Raw genomic sequence first — 26652 nt, forward strand, 5'->3', positions numbered from 1 at the left:
AGGTCACAACATAGTATAAAATTCCCTGTTCTGTGCAGTAGGTTCTTGGTAGTTATCTATTTTATACATAGTAGTGTATATATATCAATCCAGTAGTGTATATATGTCAATCCCAATCTCCCAATTCATCCCACCCCTCCTTTCCCACCTTGGTGTCCTTATGTTTTGTTCTCTACATCTGTGTCTCTGTTTCTGCTTTGCAAATAAATTCATCTGTATCGTTTTTCTAGATTCCACATATAAGCAATGTTATCTTTATTTCTTCTTCATTCTTTTTTCTTTCATCACTCTGTGTTATCGCAAACTTCTGACATCCCTGATTTCTGATGAGAAATCTGCTGATAGTCTTATTGAGGATTCATTATATATGATGAATTGCTTCTCCGTTGCTACTCTCAAGATTCTGTCTTTGGTTTTGGCTTTTGAGAGTTTGGTTAAAGTTTTTAAATTTATTCTACTTAGAGTGGATTGAGTGGATTGAGCTTCTTGGATGTGCACACTTTTTCCTAAAATCTGGGAATTGTTCAGCCATTATTTCTTCAAATGTCTTTCTGCCATTTTATTTCTGTCCTCTTTCTCTGGACTTCCATAATGCATGTATTGATGTTGTTATTGGTGTCCCACAGGTGTTTTAGGTTATTTTTCTTTATTCTTTTTTCTCCAGTGCTTCTCAGACTGAATAATCTCAGTCAACCTATTTTAAAGCTTGCTGATTTTTTCTTTAGCCTACCCAAATCTGTTGAAACCATCCAGTGACTTTCTCCCCTTAATTATTTTCATTTATAGCTTAGGAATACTTTTCTGTCTCCTTTTTGTAATTTTTTTCTTTATTGAAATTCTCTATTTGCAGAGGACACCATTCCCCTGTTTTTCTTCAGTTCTTTGAACAGTATTTTAACTATGCTTATTTAAGACAGTTGATTTTCAGATTTTGTCAGGTCCAGTTTTCAGGGATAGTTTTGTTGAATAGGCCATACTTTCCTATTTTTTCATTTGCCTTCTAATATTTTCTCTTTTTTTTTACATTTTTATTGGGGTATAATTGCTTTACAATGGTGTGTTAGTTTCTGCTTTATAACAAAGTGAATCAGTTATACATATTTTCTTGAAAATAGGACTTCTGAGTATTGTATTGTGGCAGCTCCAGAAATCAGATTGTGTCATTACCACCTCCTCTCAGTATTTGTTATTACTGCTTTTGTGGTAGCGTTGTTGTTTAGTGACTTTTCTGAACTAATTTGGGGGTTGTCATTTGAGATAATGCATAATACAAATACATAATACAAAATACACTGTAGAAAATAAACGATTTAAAAGTGAATAATTCAGTGGGTTAAGTACATCCACAGTGTTGTGCAACTACCACCTCTGTGTAGTTCCAAAAACAAATCTTTGGCCATCTAGTCAGTCTCCATTCACCCCTTTCTCCTAGTCCTTGAGCCAAAGACTTATTTTTGGTCTGTACAGATGAGCTATTCTGGATATTTCCTGTAAATGTAATTGTACAGTATGTGGCCTTCGTGTCTCACTTTCTTTCACTTACTATAATTCCAGGGTTTATCCATGTTGTAGCATGTCAGTTTGTCATTGATTTTTTGGCCTAAAAGTATTCCATTATATATGTATGCCACATTTTGTTTATCCATTCTTCTCTCCATAGACATTTAGGTTTTTTCCACTTTTTGACTATTGTGAATAATAATGCTTTTCAACATTTGTCTATAAAAATGTTTGAGCAGTTTTTTCTTTAAGGATTTTTTTGATGTGGACCATTTTCTTTTAAGTTTTTTTATTAAATTTGTTACAATATTACCTCTTTTTATGTTTTATGCTTTTATGTTTTATGTTTCAGTTTTCTGGACTAGAGGCATTTGGGATCTTAGCTCCCGGACCAGAGATCAAACCCGCACCCCTGCATTGGAAGGCAAAGATGTTTTTTTAACATCTTTATTGGAGTATAATTTCTTTACAATGTTGTGTTAGTTTCTGCTGTATAACAAAGCAAATCAGCTATATGTGTGCATACATCCGCATATCCCCTCTCTCTTAAACCTCCCTCCCACCCTTCCTATCCCCCCCACTAGGTGGTCACAAGCACTGAGCTGATCTCCCTGTGCTATGCAGCAGCTTCCCACTAGCCATCCATTTTACATTTGGTAGTGTAGATATGTCAGTGCTACTCTCTTACTTCATCCCAGCTTACTCTTCCCACGCCCCTCCGTGTCCTCAGGTCCATTCTCTACGTCTCCATCTTTATTCCCATTGAGCCCCTAGGTTCATCACATCCATTTATTTTAGATTCCATATATATGTATTAGCATATGGTATTTGTTTTTCTCTTTCTGACTTACTTCATTCTGTATGACACACTGTAGGTCCATCCACCTCACTACAAATAACTCAGTTTGGTTTCTTGTATATTTTGGAGATTTATCCTTTGTCAGTTGCTTCATTTGCAAATATTTTCTCCCATTCTGAGGGTTGTCTTTTTGTCTTGTTTATGGTTTCCTTTGCTGTCAAAACATTTTAAGTTTCATTAGGTCCCATTTGTTTACTTTTGTTTTTATTTTAATTAATCTAGGAGTTGGATCTGTAGTGGAATAACTGAGGACATGGAAAGGAGACGTGACCCATAAGCCAGAACCCCTCTGCAAAGCAAGGGGCTGGCAGCCCTCGGCAAACCGAGGGCGGGCGAATAAGCCAGGACTGCAGGCAGTCCTGGATACTTTGGGCACTGATCCATGAAATGACCTCAGTATAATCAGAACACAAGGAAACGTCCTTGTGCTACTTTAGTATAATCAGAATGATGGGAACACAAGGAGATGTCCTTGTGCTGCTTATGAGCTCAAGGACGAAGCACGGCATGTCTTCAAGAAAGCCCATTGTTGCCTGTATAATCAATAAAAGCATATGTTGCTGCTTTGGCATTTTTGGAATGTTAAGAAAACAAATCTTAAGGTGTAAACATAGATAATGCTTAAATAAAAGCTACCACAGCAGGACAGACGGCACTGTTTTGCCTGAGCGAGCGGCAGCCCTCTACTGCTGTGCTTCGGCACAGTTCATCCCATGTGATGAGCTTGCTTTCGGAAACCCTGTCATAAGATAAACTGCAACAGGATCAAAAAGGATCTTGCTGTGATTTATGTCATAGAGTGTTCTGGCTATTGTAAATAGAGCTGCAATGAATATTGTGGTACATGTCTCTTTTTGAACTATGGTTTTTTCACACTATATACCCAGTAGTGGGATTGCTGGGTCATATGGTAGTTCTATTTGTAGTTTTCTGAGGAACCTCCATACTGTTCTCCATAGTGGCTGTATCAGTTTACATTCCCACCACCCTTTCCGGCATTTATTGTTTGTAGATTTTTTGATGATGGCCATTCTGACCGGTGTGAGATGATATCTCATTGTAGTTTTGATTTACATTTCTCTAATGATGAATGATGAACATTCTTTCATGTGTTTGTTGGCCATCTGTATATCTTCTTGGGAGAAATGTCTGTTTAGGTCTTCTGCCCATTTTTGGATTGGGTTGATTGTTTTTTTGATATTAAGCTGCATGAGCTGATTGTGTATTTCAGAAATTAGTCCTTTGTGAATTGCTTCATTTGCAAATACTTTCTCCCATTTTCAGGGTTGTCTTTGTGTCTTGTTTATGGTTTCCTTTGCTGTGGAAAAGCTTTTAAGTTTCATCAGGCCCAATTGTTTATTTTTGTTTTTATTGCCATTTCTCTAGGAGGTGGGTCAAAAAGGATCTTGCTGTGATTTATGTCATAGAGAGCTGCCTGTGTTTCCCTCTAAGAGTTTTGCAGTGTCTGGCCTTACATTTAGGTCTTTAATCCATTTTGAGTTTTTGTGTATGGTGTTAGGAAGAGTTCTAACTTCGTTCTTTTACATGTAGCTGTGCAGTTTTCCCAGCACCACTTATTGAAGAGACTGTCTTTTCTCCACTCTGTATTCTTGCCTCCTTTGTCGTACATAAGGTGACCAAAGATGCATGGTTTATCTCTGGGCTTTCTATCCTGTTGCATTGATCTATATTTCTTTTATTGTGCCAGTACCATACGGTCTTGATTACTGTAGCTTTGTAATATAGTCTGAAGTCCAGGAGCCTGATTCCTCCAGCTCTGTTTTTCTTTCTCAAGATTGCTTTGGCTATTTGGGGTCTTTCGTGTTTCCATACAAATTGTGGCATTTTTTTGTTATAGTTCTGTGAAAAATGCCAGGGGTAGTTTGATAGCGATTGCGTTGAATCTGTAGATTGTTTTGGGTAGTAGAGTCATTTTCACAATGTTGATTCTTCCAATCCAAGAACATGGTATATCTCTCCATCTGTTTGTATCATCTTTAATTTCTTTCATCAGTGTCTTATAGTTTTCTGCATACAGGTCTTTTGTCTCCTTAGGTAGGTTTATTCCTAGATATTTTATTCTTTTTGTTGCAATCGTTATTTTTTCAAAAGCTTTTTCTGCATCTGTTGAGATGATCACATGGTTTTTCTCCATCAGTTTGTTAATATGGTGTATCACATTGATTGATTTGCACATATTGAAGAATCTTTGCATTCCTGGAAGAAACCCCACTTGGTCATGGTGTATGATCCTTTTAATGTGCTGTCAGATTCTGTTTGCTAGTATTTTTTTGAGGATTTTTGTGTCTATGTTCATCAGTGATATTGGCCTGTAGTTTTCTTTCTTTGTGACATCTTGTCTGGTTTTGGTATCAAGGCATTGGTGGCCTTGTAGAATGACCCTGGGAGTGTTCCTCCCTCTGCTGTGAAGAGTTTGAGAAGGATGGTTATTAGCTTTTCTCTAAATGTTTGATAGAATTCACCTGTGAAGCCATCTGGTCTTCGAATTTTGTTGGCTGGAAGATTGTTAAGCACAGTTTCAATTTCATTACTTGCGATTGGTCTGTTCATGTTTTCTGTTTCTTCCTGGTTCAGTCTTAGAAGGTTATATCTTTCTAAGAATTTGTCCATTTCTTCCAGGTTGTCCATTTTATTGGCATAAAGTTGCTTGAAGTAGACTCTTATGATCCTTTGTATTTCTGCAGTGTCAGTGTTACTTCTTTTTCATTTCTAATTCTGATGATTTGAGTCTTCTCCCTTTTTTTCTGGATGAGCCTGGCTAATGGTTTATTAATTTTGTTTATCTTCTCAAAGAGCCAGCTTTTAGTTTTATCAGTCTTTGCTAATGTTTCTTTTATTTTTTTTTCATTTATTTCTGATCTGATCTTTATGATTATTTTCTTTCTGCTAACTTCAGGCTTTTTTGGTTCTTTTTTCTCTAATTGCTTAAGGTGTAAGGTTATGTTGTTTATTTGAGATGTTTCTTGTGGTAGGGTTGTATTGCTCTAAACTTCCCTCTTAGAACTGCTTTTGCTGTTTCCCGTAGGTTTTGGATCATTATGCTTTCATTTTCCTTTCTCTCTAGGTACTTTTTGTTTTCCTCTTTGATTTCGTCAGTGATCCATTGGTTGTTTAGTAGTGTGTTGTTTAGCCTCCATGTTTTTGTATTTTTTTGCAGTTTTTTTCCTGTAGTTGATACCTAGTCTCATAGCATTGTGGCCAGAAAAGATACTTGATATGATTTCAGTTTTCTTAAATACTGAGGCTTGATTTGTGACCCAAGATATGGTCTCTTCTGGAGAATGTTCCACGTGCACTTGAGAAGAAAATGTATTCTGTTGTTTTGGGATAGAATATCCTATAAATATCAATTAAGTCCATCTGTGTCATTTAAAACTTGTGTTTCCTTATTTATATTCACTTGGATGATCTGTCCACTGGTGAAAGTGGGGTATAAAGTCCCCTACTATTACTCTGTTACTGTCGATTTCCCCTTTTAGGCTGTTAGCATTTGCCTTATCTATTAAGGATCGCCTGTGTTGGGTGCATAAATATTTAATTGTATCTTCTTCTTAGATTCATCCTTTGATCATTATGTGGTGTCCTTCTTTGTCTCTTCTAATAATCTTTTAGAGTCTGTTTTGTCTGACATGAGTGTTGCTACTCCACCTTTCTTTTGATTTCCATTTGCATGGAATATCTTTTTCCATTCCCCCAATTTTAGTCTGTTTGTGTCCCTAGGTTTGAAGTGTGTCTCTTGTAGACAGCATATATATGGGTCTTGTTTTTGTATCCATTCAGCCAGTCTCTACCATTTGATTGGAGCATTTTATCCATTTACATTTAAGGTAATTATTGATACGTATGTTCCTATTACCATTTTCTTAATTGTTTTGGGTTTGTTATTGTAGGTCTTTTCCTTCTCTTGTGTTTCCTGCCTGGAGAAGTCCCTTTGGCATTTGCTGTAAAGCTATTGTAGTGGTGCTGAATTCTCTTAGCTTTTGCTTGTCTGTAAAGGTTTTAATTTCTCCGTTGAATCTGAATGACATCCTTGCTGGGTAGAGTAATCTCGATTGTAGTTTTTTCCCTTTCATCACTTTAAATATGTCCTGCCACTCCCTTCTGCCTTGCAGAGTTTCTGCTGAAAGGTCAGCTGTTAACCTGACAGGGATTCCCTTGTATGTTATTTGCTGCTTTTCCCTTGCTGTTTTAATATTTTTTTCTTTGTATTTCTTTTTTGATAGTTTGATTAATATGTGTCTTGGCGTTTTTTCTCCTTGGATTTATCCTATCTGGGACTCTCTGCGCTCCCTGGACTTGACTATTTCCTTTCCCATATTAGGGACGTTTTCAACTATAATCTCTTCAAATATTTTCTCAGTCCCTTTCTTTTTCTCTTCTTGTTCTGGGACCCGTATAATGCGAATGTTGGTGCGTTTAATGTTGTCCCAGAGGTCTCTGAGACTGTCCTCAATTCTTTTCATTCTTTTTTCTTTATTTTGCTCTGTGGCAGTTATTTCCACTATTTTATCTTCCAGGTCACTTCTCCGTTCTTCTGCCTCAGTTATTCTGCTATTGATTCCTTCTAGAGAATTTTCAGTTTCATTTATTGTGTTGTTCATCATTGTTTGCTTGCACTTTAGTTCTCCTAGGTCCTTGTTAAAGGTTTCTTGTATTTTCTCCATTCTATTTCCAAGATCTCGGATCGTCTTTACTGTCATTCCTCTGAGTTCTTTGTCAGGTTGACTGCCTATTCCGTCTTCATTTGTTTGGTCTGGTGGGGTTTTACTTTGCTCCTTCATCTGCTGTGTATGTCTCTGTCTTCTCATTTTGCTTATCTTACTGTGTTTGGGGTCTCCTTTTCTCAGGCTGCAGGTTCATAGTTCCCATTGCTTGTGGTGTCTGCCCCCAGTGGGTAAGGTTGGTTCAGTGGGTTGTGTAGGCTTCGCGGTGGAGGGGACTGGTGCCTGTGTTCTGGTGGATGAGGCTGGATCTTGTCTTTCTGGTGGGCGGGGCCATATCTGGTGGTGTGTTTTGAGGTGTCTGTGAACTTATTATGATTTTAGGCAGCCTCTCTGCTAATGGGTGGGGTTGTTGTTCTCTTGCTTGTTGTTTGTCATGAGTCATCCAGCACTGCAGCTTGCTTGCTGTTGGGTGGAGCTCAGTCTTAGTGTTGAGACAGAGATCTCTGGGAGAGCTCTCACTGATTGTTATTATGTGGGGCTGGAAGGTCTCTGCTGGTCCAGTGTCCTGGACTTGGCTCTACCACCTTGGAGGCTCAGGCCCAACACCTGTTCGTAAGCACCAATATCTGCCAGCTGCACAGCTTGGAAGAAAAGGAAGAAAAAAAAAAAAAAAGAATCCCAAAACAAATGATAAAGCAAAACTAAACAGACAAAATCACACAAAGAAACACACACACACTCATAAAAAGAAACAAAACAAAAAGTGTAAAAAAAACCAAAAACACTCTAGGACAAGTGGTAAAAGCAAACCTAAACAGACAAAATCACATAAAGAAACACACACATTCACGAAAAGAGAAAAAAGGAAAAACAAAGAGGAAGAGAGCAACGAAACCAATAAACTAATCCACAATGATAAAAACTAAACTAAAATAAACATAAAACCAGAAAGAAATTAGGTGCAGGAAGCAAACCCCAAGTCTACAGTTCCTCCCAAAGTCCACCACCTCAATTTTGGGGTGATTCGTTGTCTATTCAGGTATTCCACAGATGCAGGGTGTATCAAGTTGATTGTGGAGCTTTAATCCGCTGCTCCTGAGGCTGCTGAGAGAGATTTCCCTTTCTCTTCTTTGTGCTCACAGCTCCCGGGGCTCAGCTTTGGATTTGGCCCGGCCTCTGCGTGTAGGTCGCCGGAGGGCATCTGTTCTTTGCTCAGACAGGACGGGGTTAAAGGAGCCGCTGATTCGGGGGCTCTGCCTCATTCAGGCCAGGGGGAGGGAGGGGATCAGAGTGTGGGGCGAACCTGTGGCGGCAGAGGCCAGCGTGACGTTGCACCAGCCTGAGGCGCGCCGTGCGTTCTCCCTGGGAAGTTGTCCCTGGATCCCGGGAACCTGGCAGTGGTGGGCTGCACAGGCTCCCTGGAAGGGAGGTGTGGATAGTGACCTGTGCTCGCACGCAGGCCCCTTGGTGGTGGCAGCAGCAGCAGCCTTAGCGTCTCATGCCCATCTCTGGGGTCTGTGCTGATAGCCACGGCTCATGCCCATTTCTGGAGCTCGTTTAGGTGGTGTTCTGAATCCCCTCTCCTCACGCACCCTGAAACAGTGGTCTCTTAACTCTTAGGCAGTTCCACACTGTTTCCCTGACTTTCTCCCAGGTAGCTGTGACACACTAGCCCCCTTCAGGCTGTGTTCACGCAATCAACCCCAGTCCTCTCCCTGGTATCTGACCTCCAAAGCCCGAGCCTCAGCTCCCAGCCACCACCTGCTGCAGCAGGTGAGCAGACAAGTGCCTCAGGCTGGTGAGTGCCGGTTGGCACCGATCCTCTATGTGGGAATCTCTCCACTTTGCCCTCCGCACCCCTGTTGCTGTGCTCGCCTCCGTGGCTCCAAAGCTTCCTCACCGCCACCCCCATCTCCGCCAGTGAAGGGTCTCCCTAGTGTGTGGAAACTTGTCCTCTTTCACAGCTTCCTCCCAGAGGTGTGGGTCTTGTCCCTATTCTTTTGTCTCTGTTTTTTTCTTCTTTTTCCCTACCCAGGTACATGGGGGGTTTCTTGCCTTTTGGGAATTCTGAGGTCTTCTGCCCGCGTTCAGTAGGTGTTCTGTAGGAGTTGTTCCACGTTTAGATGTATTTTTGATGTATTTGTGGAGAGGAAGGTGATCTCCATGTCTTACTCCTCCGCTATCTTGAAGGTCTTCCTTGAAGGCGAAGTCTTAACCACTGGACCGCCAGGGAAGTCCCTGAGCGCTTGCTTTCAATTCTTTGTTATATAGCCAGAAATGCTGCGTCATATGATTCAACGTTTATCTTTCTAAGGAACCTCCGTACTGTGTTCCATAGTGGATCCACCAGTATACTTTCCTACTGACAGGTTCCATTTTTTTCTACATCTTCCCCATCTTGTTATTTTCTTTAAAAAAAAATCTTTGGCCATCACAGTGGTAAAAAGAAGTATCTCATGTGATTTTGATGTGTATTTCCCTAATGACTAATGACTTTGAGTGTCTTTTTTATGGGCTTGAAGTAATCTTGTAAAGTCTGTTGTTTTTCTCTGTTCCATTAGAGTGGTAGTCATCTATCAGTGAGACTTTTCCTTAAACCAAGAAGAGAGAAAGAAAAATATATCCTCCCAGTCTTCCCAGGTTGGCTCTGGTTGGGGGCTCTTTTTCAGTGATTAGTGAAAGCTGTTTAAAACTGTCACCACCTGATTGTAGCCAAAAAATCAGCCAGAGGTTGGAGTTTAGGGTCTTCACAGGTTTTTTTCCTTAGTATTCATATAGCCTTCTCAATTTTCAGAAATAAGTAGGAGGTTTTCAGAGCCCTTATTTCCCCAAATATCTCTTTCCCTTGCCTTTTACTTCCCAGGCATTTTAGAATTTATTTTTTGGTCAGCCTTTTTTATCGTAGTAAAGGTGACAGCGGGTAATACATTTTTCTTTGCATGCTTTCAACAAACAGAACATGTGAAGCCGCTTCTATTCGTGAGGGGAAACCCTCAGGCAGATGAAATAAGGGGAGATACTTGAGCTGATTTTTCAGGGAGCCATGTGACAGGTCAAAATACACATCAGTTTTTTGAAAACAAGATTTACATTGTGCTGCAGGCACCAGCAGGCTGCACCAGGATCTTAAAACTGCTGTCCTCAAGGTAGCTGTTGAGATTGGGTGAAGGGGTCATAGACTGAGAAGTTATGACACCATTGTGTACTTGTGACAGTTTAAAAATTTCTTTTTGTTTCTTCCTTTTTTTAATTTATGGTTTTTGTAGTTTGTGATTTTACTGCAGAATTTTGAAAATGGTTAGGAAACTTTTTGCCAGCCTAGTCATTGGTAGAGGGAGAAAAGTTTGGAGTTCCCATTCCATCATTCGTGCTGATATTATTTCCCAACCTTTGAAATTGACATTTCTTTATTTGTTGATGTTACGAATTTTCTTCTCATTTATGGATGACTGATGTATTTAATTCTTGAATTGTGCATTATTTTCATCTGTACTTTTGTCTGAATATCACTTTTAACCATCACACTCTTCATTTTCTCTTTTAGGGCACATAAATGCTGAAGTAGAATTTATGTGAAAGGCATTCTTGACTCTACATCCCATCCTTAGTCCTGACCCACACCCTCCTGTCTCTTCTTTTCAGGTTGTGCGTACAAATCAGTGTGCAGGAGAATTTGTCATCACTTTCCCTCGAGCTTATCACAGCGGCTTTAACCAAGGCTACAACTTTGCAGAGGCTGTCAACTTTTGTACTGCTGATTGGGTGAGTCTGGAATGGATGGGTTTGCAGATAGAAAAGTGTAAAGAATATGAGTAGAGGTTATTGTGGAGAAGGTAAGCACTCTGGTCTCCAGATTCTCTAACAAAGACTTGAACTGCTTACAGCTGCCTTCTGGACGCCAGTGCATCGAACACTACCGCCGACTTCGGCGCTACTGTGTCTTCTCCCATGAGGAGCTCATATGCAAAATGGCTGCTTTTCCAGAGAAGTTAGACTTGAACCTGGCTGTGGCTGTGTACAAGGAGATGTTCATTATGGTGCAGGAGGAGCGACATTTACGGAAGTCCCTATTGGACAAGGTGCGTGGTGGAGAACAGAACTCAGGGATTCAGTGAAGTAGACTATCGATGGGAGACATAGACAGAAATTGAGTAAGAATTCTGTTCCTCATCTCTAAGTCACACATTTTGAAGATGAAGGAAAACTATATTTGTTTATATTTTTTTCTTCCGATTTTTCTACAGCTGTCCTTACACGGTTGAGCCCACAGCAGGGCTCGGTGTTGGCTGAGGTGGGGTGTCCACAACCCTGCTCCTAGTCTTTACAGTATATGTGGGTTGAACACCCCCAGGGCATCACGGAGGCTGAACGAGAGGCTTTTGAGCTGCTCCCAGATGATGAACGCCAGTGCATCAAGTGCAAGACCACATGCTTCCTATCAGCCCTGGCCTGCTATGACTGCCCAGATGGCCTCGTCTGCCTTTCCCACATCAATGACCTCTGCAAGTGTTCCAGTAGCCGGCAGTACCTGCGGTGAGCATGGGGCCTACTTGGAGGACACAGAGCAGTTTATAGAACTGGGCCAGATGTGCTTTTCTTTGCACCATTCCCCCAGATACCGTTACACCTTGGATGAGCTCCCCGCCATGCTACATAAGCTGAAGGTTCACGCCGAGTCCTTTGACACCTGGGCTAACAAAGTGCGAGAGGCCCTAGAGGTAGAGGATGGCCGGAAGCGGAGTAAGTGATAAGAGGTGGAACAACCCAAGGGCAAGCGCTGTTTCTTTTTCTTCAGCACTCCCAATCCCTCTTCTCCAGCTGTTCATAATACTGCCTACCTCTTGAAACTTTAACTGTCTCTCCAGGCTTTGAAGAGCTAAGGGCACTGGAGTCTGAGGCCCGTGAAAGAAGGTTCCCTAACAGTGAGCTGCTTCAGCGATTGACGAATTGCCTGAATGAAGCAGAGGCTTGTGTCACCCAAGTGTTGGGTCTGGTCAGTGGCCAAGAGGTCAGGTATGTTAGAGAAGAGATCCAAAAAGGATGGGCAGTATGTGAAAATCGGTAAGAAAAAATGGGTAGACTGTAAGTGAAGAATCCATGTAACAAAAATTAATATGTTCTATATCTGTGTATATATAATCAGTTATATTTATTGGTGACCAATAGTTAATAATCTAGTTGACAAGGCATGGATTCAACATAGGATAACTTACAGTGAGAACTTATTAAGACATGAAAACAGTGGGATATGAACAACAAACCATTGAAAATAGGCAACTTCAAACATAATATGTCATGAATGGAAAAATTGTAGTCCTGACCTATCAGCAAATTTCATGAAGATATTCAACCACTGGAATTTCCACAAAATTTTAGAATTTGGAAGAAATCCTCACATTGTGTTTACATAATTGGTTGCAGAAGTATATGATTAACTGATACACGCCTGCTTCTCTGACTGAAAAATTAACTTATTATTTATATACATATGCTTTATAAATTTTAAGTAAAGGAAAAATAGGAGCTATTAATCAGAATGTCAGAGTCATTTTTTTTTAACTTGAAGTTTTTAAACAGTTAAAATAGTAGAGGTGATTCCCTCTTGTAGATAACTTGTTTTCTTTTTCTACTTCAAAAGAAATAAAAACTTTCGCACCTTGACAAGGGATACTCATGGTCAGTGGCCTTGACTACTGCTCATATCCTGCTGGCTGTTTACTTTTATGTCTTACTTATTCTACATTTAGGTCTCCTTATATGTCTTAACTGAATACTACAGCAAATAAGTTATCTAGGGACCATCTCATATTTTTGTTATGTCCAGAAAAACTCTGTATTTATTTTCACTCTTCTAACTAATGACACTTACCCTAGACCCCAAACTATTAAATTTCCTCAAAAAGTTAGATTCTCTCGCTTAGGTTATCTCCAGTCTTCGTTAACAGTTTCTGTCAGCTGTCAATTGTCCTCAAGTCTTTTTTATCTTAACTTATTGGTTCACAGTACCAATTTAGAAAATGACTTTGGAAGCATTACTATTACATGGAAGAGAAATAAGGATGATGGGTTTCTCATGAATGCATGAAGTATGGACTTCGCAGGTTTATTGAGTGAATTTTTTCTGCCTGACTCCTGCAGGATTGAAACACCACAACTGACCCTGACTGAGCTCCGGGTCCTTCTTGAGCAGATGGGCAGCCTCCCTTGTGCCATGCGTCAGATGGGGCTTGTCAAGGTGAAGAGGGATGTGGCGTGGCATCCTTGTTAACATCAGATACTAGCAAAGTCTAAGATGCTATAGGAAGGTGTGAGAACTGATTGTTCTAAGTAGCTCCTTATAATACATCTTTCTTAGAAGCTACGGAGATGGCTGGTCCAACAATGTCTATCCTGATAGCTTACAGTACAAGGTGATATCCTCCAAACAAAAGTTACTGTACATACTAAGCAGAGGGCTACATGAAAGTCTTACTCCTGGCATTGGAGAACCTGAAGGGGGTGGGAAGATTTTTTTTTTTTTTTTTTACTTTAAAGTGTCAGGAAGCTTTCTAGAAGAGTAAGATGGTATTAAAGTAGGCCAAACAAAAGTAGGTATTAAAGTAGGCCAAACAAACAAAGGCCAAACAAAATTTCAAATAATTAAAGGAGAAGCAGGAGTATTTATGGTAAATAAATGAGTTGATATCAAGCAGGCCATGTCTTAGGACATCATTGAAGATAAGTGGGAGCACAATAAGGCCAGCTGGTTGACTATCAGGATGAATAAAGAATATGTTTGTTATTCAATTTCTCTGCAGGATTTCCTGCAGCAGGTGGAGGACTACCAAGCTGAGGCCCGGAAAACCCTGGCCTCACTGCCAGCCAGTCTGGGGCAACTGCGGTCCCTGTTGGAAAGGGGGCAGCAGCTGGGTGTGGAAGTACCTGAAGCCCGTCAGCTCCAGCAGCAAGTGGAGCAAGCACGATGGCTAGATGAAGTAAAGCAAGCACTGGACCCTTCGGCCCAAAGGGGCTCCCTGGTCATCATGCAGGGGCTGTTGGTTACAGGTGCCAAAGTAGCTTCCAGCCCTTCTGTGGACAAGGCCCGGGCTGAGCTTCAGGAACTGCTGACCATTGCAGAGCGCTGGGAAGAAAAGGCTCATTTCTGCCTGGAGGCCAGGTGGAGCCCGCACTTTTTTCATATTACTGTGACTCAAAGTCTTTGTAGTTTGGGGATGATCCTAAGTATGGCTTCTAATGCACGACTCTGGTACCAGAGTCCCAGTTACCCATCCAGTAAACTATAAACGATTAATATGACATGTCATACAGTCCTATAGATACTTTACTGTTTAAAGGCAATAATTGAGGAAATACTCCTGGCCTGAGTTTGTTCTCGGATGAGAGACACTGGACATGACTTCTAAAAGAGTTTACTTCAGTGTTTAGAGAGTTCCTAAGAATTGGAGAATTGTTGCTCACTTTCTCTGTCAAAGTTTTCATTACCTCTGATTTTGCCAAAGAAATCTAGGACCAGAAAAGAACCCAGTATATGTATACATTTAAGGATTGGTTCTTTTTTCCCCAAACATTTTTAGGCAGAAGCATCCACCAGCTACGCTGGAAGCCATAATTCGTGAGGCAGAAAACATCCCTGTTCACCTGCCTAACATCCAGGCACTCAAAGAGGCTCTGACCAAGGCACAGGCTTGGATTGCTGATGTGGATGAGATACAAGTGAGAACTTTGTTTCTTTTCCTACCTCAAACATTCAGCTGAAAGACGGACACTTTGGTCTTAGACAACTCAGTTGGGTTGTGCTAGAAAGTGGAAGCTGCAGGTTGAAGGGCACTCTTAAGGAACTAAGGATATCAGCATGAGAACAGGTGAAAGGGGGAAGCACGTGCATGGGCCTAGAGCAGAGAGTATCAATGTGGAAAGTGCCAGACAAAGCAAAGCAGAACAGAACAAGTGGCCTGTTAAGTAGGTGTTTTTTCCTGAACTGGTGAAACTAGGAGTTCTGTTAGAAAAGTTGTTGCTATCCCTCTTTTTCCTCCAGAATAGTCTATAGAGTCTTATCATGACTATGCAGCTTGAAACTCAACATTGGTCAGCATGTCTGCACTTACTAGTTTTGTTTTGTTTTGGTTTGGTTTTTTTTGCGGTACGCAGGCCTCTCACTGCCCTAGCCTCTCCTGCTGTGGAGCACAGGCTCCGGACGCGCAGGCTCAGCGGCCATGGCTCACGGGCCCAGCTGCTCCACGGCACATCCTCCCGGACCGGGGCACAAACCTGTGTCCCCTGCATTGGCAGGCGGACTCTCAACCACTGTGCCACCAGGGAAGCCCCCATGCACTTAGTAGTTTTTGACATGACTCACCTGAGCTTTTCTCTTGCCCCTGTCCCAGAATGGTGACCACTACCCATGCTTGGATGATTTGGAGGGCTTGGTAGCTGTGGGCCGGGACCTACCGGTAGGGCTGGAAGAGCTGAGACAGCTAGAGTTGCAGGTACTGACAGCACACTCCTGGAGAGAGAAGGCTTCCAAGATATTCCTGAAGAAGAATTCATGCTACACGTTGCTGGAGGTGCGTCCTGTGACCGTGAACCACACCAGTCATATCCCTGGCCTTGCTATTGTGACATGACTCACATGAGAACATGGGACCTTGGAGGGTCCTGGGAGGAGAGGAAAGTGACTGTGAGGTGGGGAAATCCTGACTTCTCTGCTGTGTGCCTTAGGTGCTTTGCCCATGTGCAGACACTGGTTCAGACAGGACCAAGCGCCGGTGGCTGGAGAAGGAGATGGGGTTATATAAATCTGATACAGAGCTGCTGGGACTTTCTGCGAAGGACCTCAGGGACCCAGGATCCGTGGTAAGGAACTTGGGCACAGATGGGGTGAAGAAACTGCCTGCAAGTGTCACAGCTGTGTGACTGTAGGTAGACCACTTGCTCCCTGAGCATTAGTACTCGTGGTTTGTGGTGTTAATGGCACCAGAAGAGGGAGGGGGTAGAGTGCTGATCTACCGTTCTTCTGTCCTGGGCCTGGCAGATTATGGCCTTCAAGGAGGGGGAACAGAAGGAGAAGGAGGGAATCCTGCAGCTTCGTCACACCAACTCCGCCAAGCTCAGTCCATCAGCTACAGCCTCCTCTGCAACCTCCATCTGTGTGTGTGGGCAGGTGCCAGCCGGGGTGGGAGCTCTGCAGTGTGACCTATGTCAGGACTGGTTCCATGGGCGATGTGTGTCAGTACCCCACCTCTTCAGTTCCCTGAGACCCAGTGCCACCTCATCACCACTGCTGGCCTGGTGGGAGTGGGACACCAAATTCTTGTGTCCACTGTGCATGCGCTCACGGCGCCCACGCCTGGAGACCATACTGGCACTGCTGGTAGCACTGCAGAGACTGCCTGTGCGGCTGCCTGAGGGTGAGGCCCTGCAGTGCCTCACAGAGAGGGCCATTCGGTGGCAAGGCCGTGCCAGAGAAGCTCTGGCGTCTAAGGATGTGACTGCTCTGTTGGAACGGCTGGCTGAGCTTCGCCAGCAGCTGCAGCTTGAACCCACACCCAAGGATCCCCATACTTGCTCTTCAGCTGCTGTCTCTGACTGTCTCAGAAAAGACAATGGCAAGGAGATGACCAAGGTTAGCAGCCGAGTGCCAGCTCTTGTTCTTAAATTTCAGTCTCCTCTCACTACCCATATTTACTATGCATCCCTGTTTTTGTTCTTGAATTTTCAGTCTCCCTTGGTCTAGCCTCCCTGCCCCATTCATGTTCTGCAGATCCCTAGACTTCCCACTTTTATAAACTTGTGTCTGCTTTCCTGTTCCAGGAGGTGGAGGATCCCATGCTTGGTGTTGGGGGAGGAACAATAGGGCCTGGTTCTTCTGTTATTGTGACTCATCTTTGCTCTCATTTGCAGGTCCAGGGGTTGCTGGAGAACAGAGACAGTGTAAGCAGTCCTGAGAAGGTAGCTGCCAGTTATGACTCACATAAGACAGGTATGTCTAAGTGTGGGTAAGCTGTTGAATAGATACTACCAGAGTAATCCATGTGGTCCTTGGCTTTGTCAAGGTGTTGTGGATCAGACAGAGGCACACTCTAACGCAGCCTGTCTCCACATGCCCCAGACTTGGAACAGCTCTCCTCAGTACTGCCTCAGTTGATTGGCCCCGTATTGGAACTGCCTGAGGCAACTAGGGCCCCGCTGGAGGAGCTCATGTTGGAGGGGGATCTCCTTGAGGTGACTCTGGATGAGAACCACAGCATCTGGCAGCTGTTGCAAGCTGGGCAACCTCCAGACCTAGCACGGATCCGCACGCTTCTGGAGGTGATGTGGTGGGGTGATGGCCAGGGCCAGGAGAGCAGACCAAGTAGGCAGAAATTCCAGGCCTGGCCACTGACCCACAACTCCTTTCTACTTGTCTGTGTATTATTCTAGCTGGAGAAGCCTGAGCACCAAGGAAGTCAGATAAGGAGCCAGGTACTTGAGAAGCGACAGCGGCGGCAGCGGAAAGTAGATCTGGGTAGAAAGAGTGAGCGTATTGTTCAAGAAGAGCTGGAGTCAAAAAAGGCCCGGAGTTCACAGATAAAGCCTGAGGAGGGCCAAGAGGAAAAAGAATTTGAAGAGGGAACAGTTTGTGAAAATATATTCATGACACCTCCTGCAGAGCATAACCCTATCTTGAAAGGGATCCAAAATAACTTACAAGAGAAGGATTCAGCTTCTACAACACCATTTCCTTCTTCAACACCTTTGGTACACCTGTCATACCCTGAGCAGCAAAAGTGTGACAGTAACACAAAAGATTTTTATTTAATACCACTGCCTCCTGGACCTTTGTAGGTCCTATACCTTCTTTTCTATCTGGGATTTGTCACTTCAGATAGTTTTCAAATCTTAACTCCTAAAGGTGATGTTTTTTAAGCTCTGTCCCTATGGATAGCACCTTTTCCCAGCAACGTTACTGTGACTAGCATACAAGGAGATATTTCCCAAGCCATTTTTTTTCCTAGACTGGTGCAGATAAAACTTGAGAAAGGCAAATGTCTCTTTTTTTTTTTTTTTCTCTTCCTGTATTCCTCTTTTTTTCCTCTTATATCTTTAAAATATTTTGGTGCTTGAAGTCTTTTTCCAACTTCATTCTACCTCCTTTTATTTTCTCACCTTAGTTCACATTGTAATAAGAGACATTTATGATGTAATTATTCGGTAAGGCAAAAAAGAATAGAGCAAAACAAATTGTTGGTTAGAGCTGTTGTCTATGTTTAATTTATTTACTTAGAAATAAAACATCACGAGGTGTGTTTTGAAACTGCAGTTTTTTTTAGCACTTTTGGGAATACAAGAAAAGTGAAGGGCTGAGGTTTGGAAATGTAAAAATTTAGTTTTAAAATGCATAATGTCTTTCTTGGTAGGGGTGGAGGACTGTTAATTGTATAAGGTGTTAGCCTTTGGTCAAGGTTCACTTTTTTTCTCATGGATGCCAGTTTCAGCACCAGTTACTGAAAAGTTACTTTCTTTCTTGCTTTATTATCATTATGTCAAAAATGTTGCTTCTACTGTGTGTCTGTGTTTTGACCTATTCCATTATGTCTGTCCCTTTGGCAATATTCCATTGTCTTGATTAATGTAGCTTTTAGAAAGTTTTACATTAAGGTAGAGTGGTTCCTCCCACTTCTTTCTTTTTCAAATCGTTGTAGTAGCCTAGAACCAATCTGTTTTTCCATATACAGTTGGCTATGAGTTCTGTTTCATATAGATTTGAAGTTGAAAATGTTACTTGTTAAGCTTTTCCTGTGCTTTCAAATGATAAATATAACATCTCATCTAATAGTATTTTTTGTAAGATTTCAATGTGTAAATATCTCGGGCAACACCAGTACAAGACCTTTAATCAGTTTTTCGTGTTTCTCTCTAAGGGGTCTAGTCATATAGATGCTGTTGTACTATTACTCCTTTCCAGTAATCTAATTCTGTCAACCTGGTTTGAATGTCTTAAGTCAATGCTGCTCCCTCTCTTCCTGCTGACCCCAGCCAGTGTAGACTTCTTTGTTTTTCTATGAAATTCCATGCCTGTAATCACTGCCACCCTCTTTATTCTCTTCCCTTTTCTTTATTCCAGCAGGTGATCCTAAAGTATAGCTTTGTTACTGGGAAACCTAATCATAGTCTCTTTCCCCCAGTTTTACCTTTTTCACTTGTCCAAAAAAAAAAAAGTGATATCCTCTTGCAGCATAAGGATCAGGTAAAATAGAATGTCTTGTGATATTTTATCGAAGTAAAAGAATTATTTCTTAAGCTTTTGTGTCTTTCTTCTTCCTCTGCAATGTGGCAAAAGGACCTATGACTCCCCATGGGCCTCAGAAATTTTGTATTTTCTAAAGAGTGTCTTCTAAATACAGCATCTGCTCCCTGTATTTGTTCTCTCACAGTTTACATATGCAGCTCACTGTTTTGAGAATTACCATTTAATGGAAAATACTGATAATGTAGTGAAAGAGTTGAGCTTCTGCCTGCAGAGTAGAACTATACAACCCAGCAGTCCCACTGCTGGGAATGCCCTGAGAAAACCATAATTCAAAAAGTCACATGTACCCCAGGGTTCATTGCAGCTCTATTTACAATCGCCAGGACATGGAAGCAACCTAATGTCTGTGTCCATTGACAGACAAATGGATAAAGAAGATGCGGTGTATACACACAATGAAATGTTACTCAGCCATAAACAGGAATGAAATTGGCTCAGTTGTAGAGATGTGGACGGACCTAGAGACTGTCGTACAGAGGGGGGTGAGAGAAAACCAATATATTAACACATATATGTGGAATCTGGAAAAGTGGTACAGATGAACCAGTTTGCAAGGCATAGAGACAGGTGTAGAGAACAAATGTATGGACACCAAGGTGGGAGAGTGAGGGGTGGGATGAACTGGTAGATTGGGATTGACATATATACACTAGTATAGATAACAACCTACTGTGTAGCATGGGGAACTCCACTGTACAGTAGAAACTAACACAACATTGTAAAACAACTATACCCCAATTAAATTTTTTTGAAAAAGAAACATTATCTCGTATGTGGAACCTAGAAAAATGGTACAGATGAGCTTATTTGCGTGACAGGAATAGAGACGCAGACGTAGGGAACGGACGTGAACACAGTGCGGGAAGGGGAGAGTGGGATGAATACGGAGATTAGGTTTGACGTATATACACTACCACGCGTGAAACAGGTAGCTAGTGGGCACCTGCTGTATAGCACAGGGAGCTCAGCTCGGTGCTCTGTGGTGACCTAGATGGGTGGGACGGGGGGTGGGAGGGAGGTCCAAAAGGGAGGGGTTATGTGTACATATATAGCTGATTCACTTTGTTGTACAACAGGAAGTAACACAACATTGTAAAGCGACTATACCCCAATGAAAAACAAATTTACTGACCGGACACAGATTAAGAAGTGCAAAACCATGGTGTGTTGATAGAAAAGACACAGAAGGACTCAAGTAGATACTCAGTTAATATATGGTCAAAACAAAGTACTGGCTAGAAAAAAACAGGATTTTGAGTGCTCCGGATATTCTCTTTTAAAGCCAGTGATTTGGAACCTCCCTTCAGTACTTTTAACATCTCTTTGTAAATCGAGTTAAGGCAATGATTGGAAGAGGGATTCCTCTGTCATCTGGCAGATGACCAGTCAGGCCTCTTCGTTAAGACTTATGGATCTTCCAGGCACTGATTCATTGTTCTGTTACATTCTGCTGTATCTTTGGAAATTAACCCTACAGAGAATGAAAAGAGAAATTCACGTCTTCAGCACATGCCCTGAAAAGTTCTCTTCAGTTGTTGCGTTGCCTCTGCAGGATGCAGGGGTGGGGATGATGAATAGACATCTCTTGCCTTCATATGGCTTAAATTTTCAGTCACAGAAGTGGTTCACTAGCAATTTCCCGTATGTACTGGAAGGTTTGTTTGGTCCTCAGTGTTCTGGGCTGTGCACTCAGAACCACAGAAGCACGTGTGCCCATGCAGAGCTGGCTGATCGAGATGCTGGGCGGATGTCCATCAAGCTGGAGACCTAGGAGTATACGGCATGACCCAAGTTACATCACTCCAGGGCAAGATGCTGTTTTTATAAGGTCCCAGCGAGTCACTGTAGCTCAGGACATCTATTTCCACCCAATATCCACTGAGTTTGTCTCAAATCCTAAAAGAGCAATTGCCCTGTTAGCTTTCCAACAGCCTTCCCAGCTCGGGTCAATCTGTACTGCATCCCACCTCCTTTTGGATCCATAACCTATGAGGGATCCGGACAGAATTTTGAGGCAACCACTATAGTCTCATGTGCCTAATTAGAGCGGCTATCAGGGAATCGAATAAACTTCTACCACTATGATCCATGGATTATGCTGATGGAAGCATTCTCGGATCATTTTCAAACACCCTAAGGAAGAAAAGAGATTAGCTGGAGTGCCCATAATCTCAAAACGGAAGCACATTTCAGAGTTGTGCTTTGTTTCTAACAGAGAGACCCGAGTAAGTACTTTTCTTTTTTAGTCAAGGTATTGTGTTAGTTCTATTTCATCAGCATATTTCCCACCCACTAATATAGGGCCGTTTAATACCATCTTGCTTATGTCAGACACCTGTGCACATTTTCCTCTCACCTTTTAGTAGAACAAAGATTCAAAACTGCCGAGGTCTATTACAGCAATTTTAAGGGCGCAAACGGTAACTCTGATATTTTTCTGAAATGCTTTGTTTGGAGTCTGAGATTCATTGTTCAGCTTTCTCTGTCAGAGACAATGAAATAACACCTGTTTTGTTTTCAGGGGAAAAAAAAAAGTGTTCTGTTTCTGTGGAGTAATTTCCAATTTAGTTTGTGGCTCTCCTTTAAATGTCAAGAAGAATAAAGATTGGGAGACAATACACCATAACGTTGATGCTCTGAAAAAAGAGATTTCTGGGGTTTTATTCTTCTTGTTTTCACTTTTCTACATTTTCTGCATTTCTCCTAATGGATAATTATTTTTATCATTCTGATTATTTAACATATACCAAAGTTGGTGATTCCATAGTTCCTAAAGTCTTCGTGGGATTCCAAAAATCACTAATGATTTGGGAGCATCAGTAACTTTGTCTGCAGGGTCCGTTCTAATCTGTATGATGAATAACCTACCTGAGCATTGCTCTGGATGATCTCTTTTCTCCAGATGTGTCCACATCTGGTTTCCAATGAGACACCTCAATCCTTGCCGTGCTTCTTCTAACCCCTTGGGCCTGGGTCCCTTAGGATGAAATATTTTTTTTAAAAATCTGCCCCATTTTCAAAGAGAGGCAACTCTCTATATCACAAATATTGTGATTCATTGCTTTTCTGCACAGCTCATCAGAATGCTACACTAATTTTGTTCCAAATAAACTGTTGCTCCTGAATTTTCAGGTTCATAGGAGCAGGAAGCCATCTTAATAATAATAACTACAATTTACTGAACACTTAAATATCTGCTAGGTGCTCTGCCAAGCATTCTGAATATGCCGTTTGATTCATTTCTCCAAGCAACTCTTATGGAAGCAATATTAATAGCCTGATTTTTTTTTATGAGAAAGCTGATGTGTAGAGAACTTAAGAATCTTATCCACCTTCTCCAAACCAATTAATGATCATACCAGGATTTGAACACAGGGCTCCTTTGCTGCAGAGAAAGGCAGGCCACACTGCCATGGGATTCGACAGCCAATGTCCATTTTATTGCTTTATCTTTCGGGCAAGAACCCATAAATGCAGGTTCTCTATCGGCTTTGATTAAGAGGCCAATTTCCTGGTGTTCTTAAGGACATCTGAATATATCTTGAAGCTTTTCCCCCTTTATTAGTTGATTTCCTTCATAGGACACCAGGATGCAGTAGTACCAGCATGCCTCAAAAGTGATAACCTCTAAACCCACTTTTCATCTCAGTGACACAGCTGTTAACCTCATAATGGTGTGAAACGATGGAACTCTGCCCCTCTTGTAGTAACATAATTGTTATAATTATTAACACATTATGTTAATATATGAGGGCTGGAGGATGTTATATTAACTCATAATAACTTAAATTTATTAATTTAACCAAAAGATGGACTGACCGCATGCCCGCATACATGGCAAAAAATAAGATGCACATACTCTATTCTGGGGGGGTGATTTCAGTGTATTGCCAATCAAACAAGAGCACGCTGAAGAAAAGATCCCTTATCTAGTAGCACCGTAAAGCCGCATAACAAACATCCCTTAGCTCAGTGGCTTAAAGTACAGTTCTTTAGCTAATGAGCAGAAGGGTGGATCTTTAGATTGCGTTCAGTTGGGTTCTTTGCTGTGTACTAACTTCACTCACAGGGTCTGCCTAGGTCTGGTTGTCAGCTGAGAAATGTCACCATAGATGTCTTATTTCCAACAAGCTTGCTCAGGCACGCTCTCAGGACTGGGGTGAGCAGTGGCAGCAAACCGAAAAGCACAAGCCCTTTCAAAACCTCTGCTTATATCACAAGTGTGGACACCCACTGGCTATAGCATGTAAACCGGGGCAAACTTATTACCAAGCGGTGCAGAGCTCTCTCCCACCTTGTGCTAGATGGAGCCACAAACTCCCATTGTGAAGGGTGTGTCGGCAGGAAAGGATGACGGATCAGGGCGCTCATGCAATCTCTATACCTCAAGGAACAGCTGAATATGGTGCAAAATAACTGTTAGAAAGAACAGCTATGTAGACCCTACAAAACGTTGTTTAGAGCAGATGCTTCTCACAGTTTAATTCAACAGGAGTGCGGGTAAACCAGGGCGGACCCCATACCTAATTCATCCTGGCAGCTGCCTTGGGACACTGTGATGCACAAAACCGGAACCACCAAAGCACGACGCGGTTGCGCTTCTACATTTGTAACGATCCACGGGTAACCCACGCACAATACTGTCTAAGCCAAAATAGTACCTTCTCGCTCTAAGTCACAGAAGGGAGAAGTCTCGAGTGAGTAGGTGCACGCACTGTTGAACCGCTACCGTTTCATGAGATACATATTGATAAAAATCGGGTGTGTGGACAAAACTGGGATTGATTCTCTTTCTTGACAACCATGTAAGTAAAGATCTTTCTTTCAACAATAAAACATCAAGGCCATCACCCACAGAATAATTCTATTAGAGGCCTTAATTCAGGGACAAACTGGACAATGTGGAATTTAGTATACAACTTCTTACAAAAACACAACTGAAATTATGCATCTGTTGGAGAAAGTATTTTAAGTGGCATATCATCGCACATAACCTTTATACTTTCTAAGTGGTTCCTTTATCGAAATATGTCCTCAGAAATAGTCACCCCTCTCACATTAGACTATCTCCCTTTGATTAGTAAGCATCTGTTTTTAGAATGAGACATATAAAAACATTTTTTTGTATTTTCTTTAACATAGCTACTATATAAACTGCCCATGAGACAAATCCCTCTTAAAATCTGGCATCAGAAAGAGAAAATTTATCTGACAAACTTGTTTGCTTCCTTGATCAACCTTATAAAAAAAGACGATTTTGTGCCTCACCTTACTGCAAAAAGAACAGAGCAAATATTAGCACATAATTGCGGTTTCTACATCAACTGAGGTGTGAATTAACGCTGTTATCTTTGATCAGCCTTTGCCTACTTTCATTTTGTAATGAACTCTTTGGGCATGTTTGGTGAGGGATACTGTCTCCTTTCTGTAGAGATGCAGAATCATACATTCAAAATGTAATGGCTCAAAACAGCCACTGTTTATTTTTCTCGTGATACTGTGGGGTGATCATTTGGGTGGGGCTCAGAGGAGATGGCTCAACTCTGTGGCTTGTGGGATCTCTGTATTTTATTTCTGGGGCCTCGGCTGGGACAGGTAAAATAGCTCTGCCCCTTGTCCTTAGGGTCTCGCTTCCTCCAGGAGGGTAGCCCGGGCTTGTTCACGTTATAACAGGGTCAAAGAAAGCAGAAGGGGAGGCTATGTAGCTTCTAGAAGTTCAGGCTTGGATTTTTAACAGCAGCACTTCATGGCATTCTATTGGTGGAAGCAAACCATGAGGCCAGTCCCAATGGAAGGGGTAGGGAAAGAGCTTCCATCTCTTGGGAACTGCCAAAAACGTGCGACCATATCTTCAATCTACCACAGCTAGAGATAAAGTCTAAGTGATTCACCCCTACAGGCAATCACTGGTACAAACCCACACACTTTTCTTGATACTTCTGTCACTCATGTACTATTTAGTCTATGGAGAGGAATTCCATGTAAAAAGGCACCAGGAAAAAACATCCTTCAAAACCTAGAATGTGGATATTCTACAGTAAATGGCTTGGCTTCCCCAACAAATGGGTGGCACGGAAAAAGGCAGAGGGGGAGGCAATAAAAGTTTAAATAACAAAAAGATACATTTCAGCAATGTGTTCGTCTCTGTGCTCCCAGTTTGGAATACAGATAAAATGAAGAAAGGTTCTTACTGTACACAGTTCTTTTATTCCTCATGGAAATCTTCCATCTTATAGAAAATCAGAATTTCATCTTGAAAGGTTTCCAACATTTTTTGGCCACCCGTCTTCCATTAAGATTGGGACCTTGCACTATGGAGATAAGTATATCCCCTGTAAACTTAAAATTTTTATTTAAAAAAAATAAGCCTAACCTGAACCTAAAGAGAGATCAAAAAAGCCTAAAGACATTCTGCAAAAGAGTTAACCTGCTCTCTTCAAAAGTGTCAAAGTCCTACATTACCAGGAAAGATTCAGGAGTTATTCCAGCTTAAAAGACAGGATAGCTGAAGGATAACTTGGACATTATTCTTACAATTGGCAGTATCTGAGTAAGTCTCCACAGAGACAATAGTATTAGATCCATGTTAGGTTACCGATTTTCATCATTGCACTGTGGTTACGTTAACACAAGGCCTCGTTTTAGTGTACTATTCCTACTGCTCTTATCTGCGCAAGTTTTGAACGTGTTGTACCTGCGCAAGTTTTGAACGTGTTGCAGGAAAGTGCTGTTGAATACTTCTGTAGGATTCAACTGTCTATATTATGTCTGAAAAATGTATCCCTTCCAACCTTGCAGTCTCCCATGCTTTCCCAGAGTTCTCCATTCTGAATTCACATTTATATGCAACAGTTCTCATTCAACTAAATATTTTTTGGTAATGAAGCACAGTTCCATCTCCCATTGTAGCAGCCTGGTTTATTTTCAAGACAACCTAGCAGCAACTTCAGAACACAGTGACGTATGAATGGCATAAACCAGGAACGAACCTTTTTCAGAAGTGGGGAAAACCTTCCTCTTCGACTAGGCAGCAGAACGAAGTTCGCCAGAGCGAGCTTGGAAAGCAGTGATACTCAAAGCGTGGTTTTCAGACCAGGCACACTAGCGTCCTCTGGCACTGATACACAGGCAGATTCCTGGGACCCACTCCAGACCCACTGAATCAGAGTCTCTAGGGATTTGGCTGGGAAAATGCGCATTTTAAATACACGGCCCAGGTGCTTCTTATCATTCAGTACTGAACAAATATTTATTAGTATCCTCTGTGCACCAGATGCCATTCAAGGTCCTAAAGATAAAAGTGTGTAAAACAGCAAAGA

The 26652-nt window shown here is 41.8% G+C and overlaps 1 protein-coding gene across 10 annotated transcripts in view; it reads left to right on the forward strand.

Annotated features, from left to right (window-relative positions):
- Positions 1-19720, forward strand: part of LOC132419214 (lysine-specific demethylase 5D-like) — a 44234-nt gene extending 24514 nt beyond the window's left edge. For all 10 annotated transcript variants that reach the window (XM_060003197.1, XM_060003195.1, XM_060003200.1 and 7 more), the window contains 14 exons: positions 10687-10806; positions 10929-11123; positions 11396-11577; positions 11660-11784; positions 11910-12057; positions 13183-13279; positions 13842-14200; positions 14619-14757; positions 15429-15608; positions 15763-15897; positions 16076-16666; positions 16945-17023; positions 17153-17352; positions 17464-19720. In XM_060003197.1, coding sequence (XP_059859180.1) covers positions 10687-10806; positions 10929-11123; positions 11396-11577; positions 11660-11784; positions 11910-12057; positions 13183-13279; positions 13842-14200; positions 14619-14757; positions 15429-15608; positions 15763-15897; positions 16076-16666; positions 16945-17023; positions 17153-17352; positions 17464-17868 — 2955 coding nt within the window. In that variant the 3' untranslated portion in view covers positions 17869-19720. The remainder of the gene's footprint in view (positions 1-10686; positions 10807-10928; positions 11124-11395; positions 11578-11659; positions 11785-11909; positions 12058-13182; positions 13280-13841; positions 14201-14618; positions 14758-15428; positions 15609-15762; positions 15898-16075; positions 16667-16944; positions 17024-17152; positions 17353-17463) is intronic.
- The last annotated feature ends 6932 nt before the right edge of the window (positions 19721-26652 follow it).

Source organism: Delphinus delphis, chromosome Y, assembly GCF_949987515.2.
Source record: "Delphinus delphis chromosome Y, mDelDel1.2, whole genome shotgun sequence".
Classification (NCBI taxonomy): domain Eukaryota; kingdom Metazoa; phylum Chordata; class Mammalia; order Artiodactyla; family Delphinidae; genus Delphinus; species Delphinus delphis.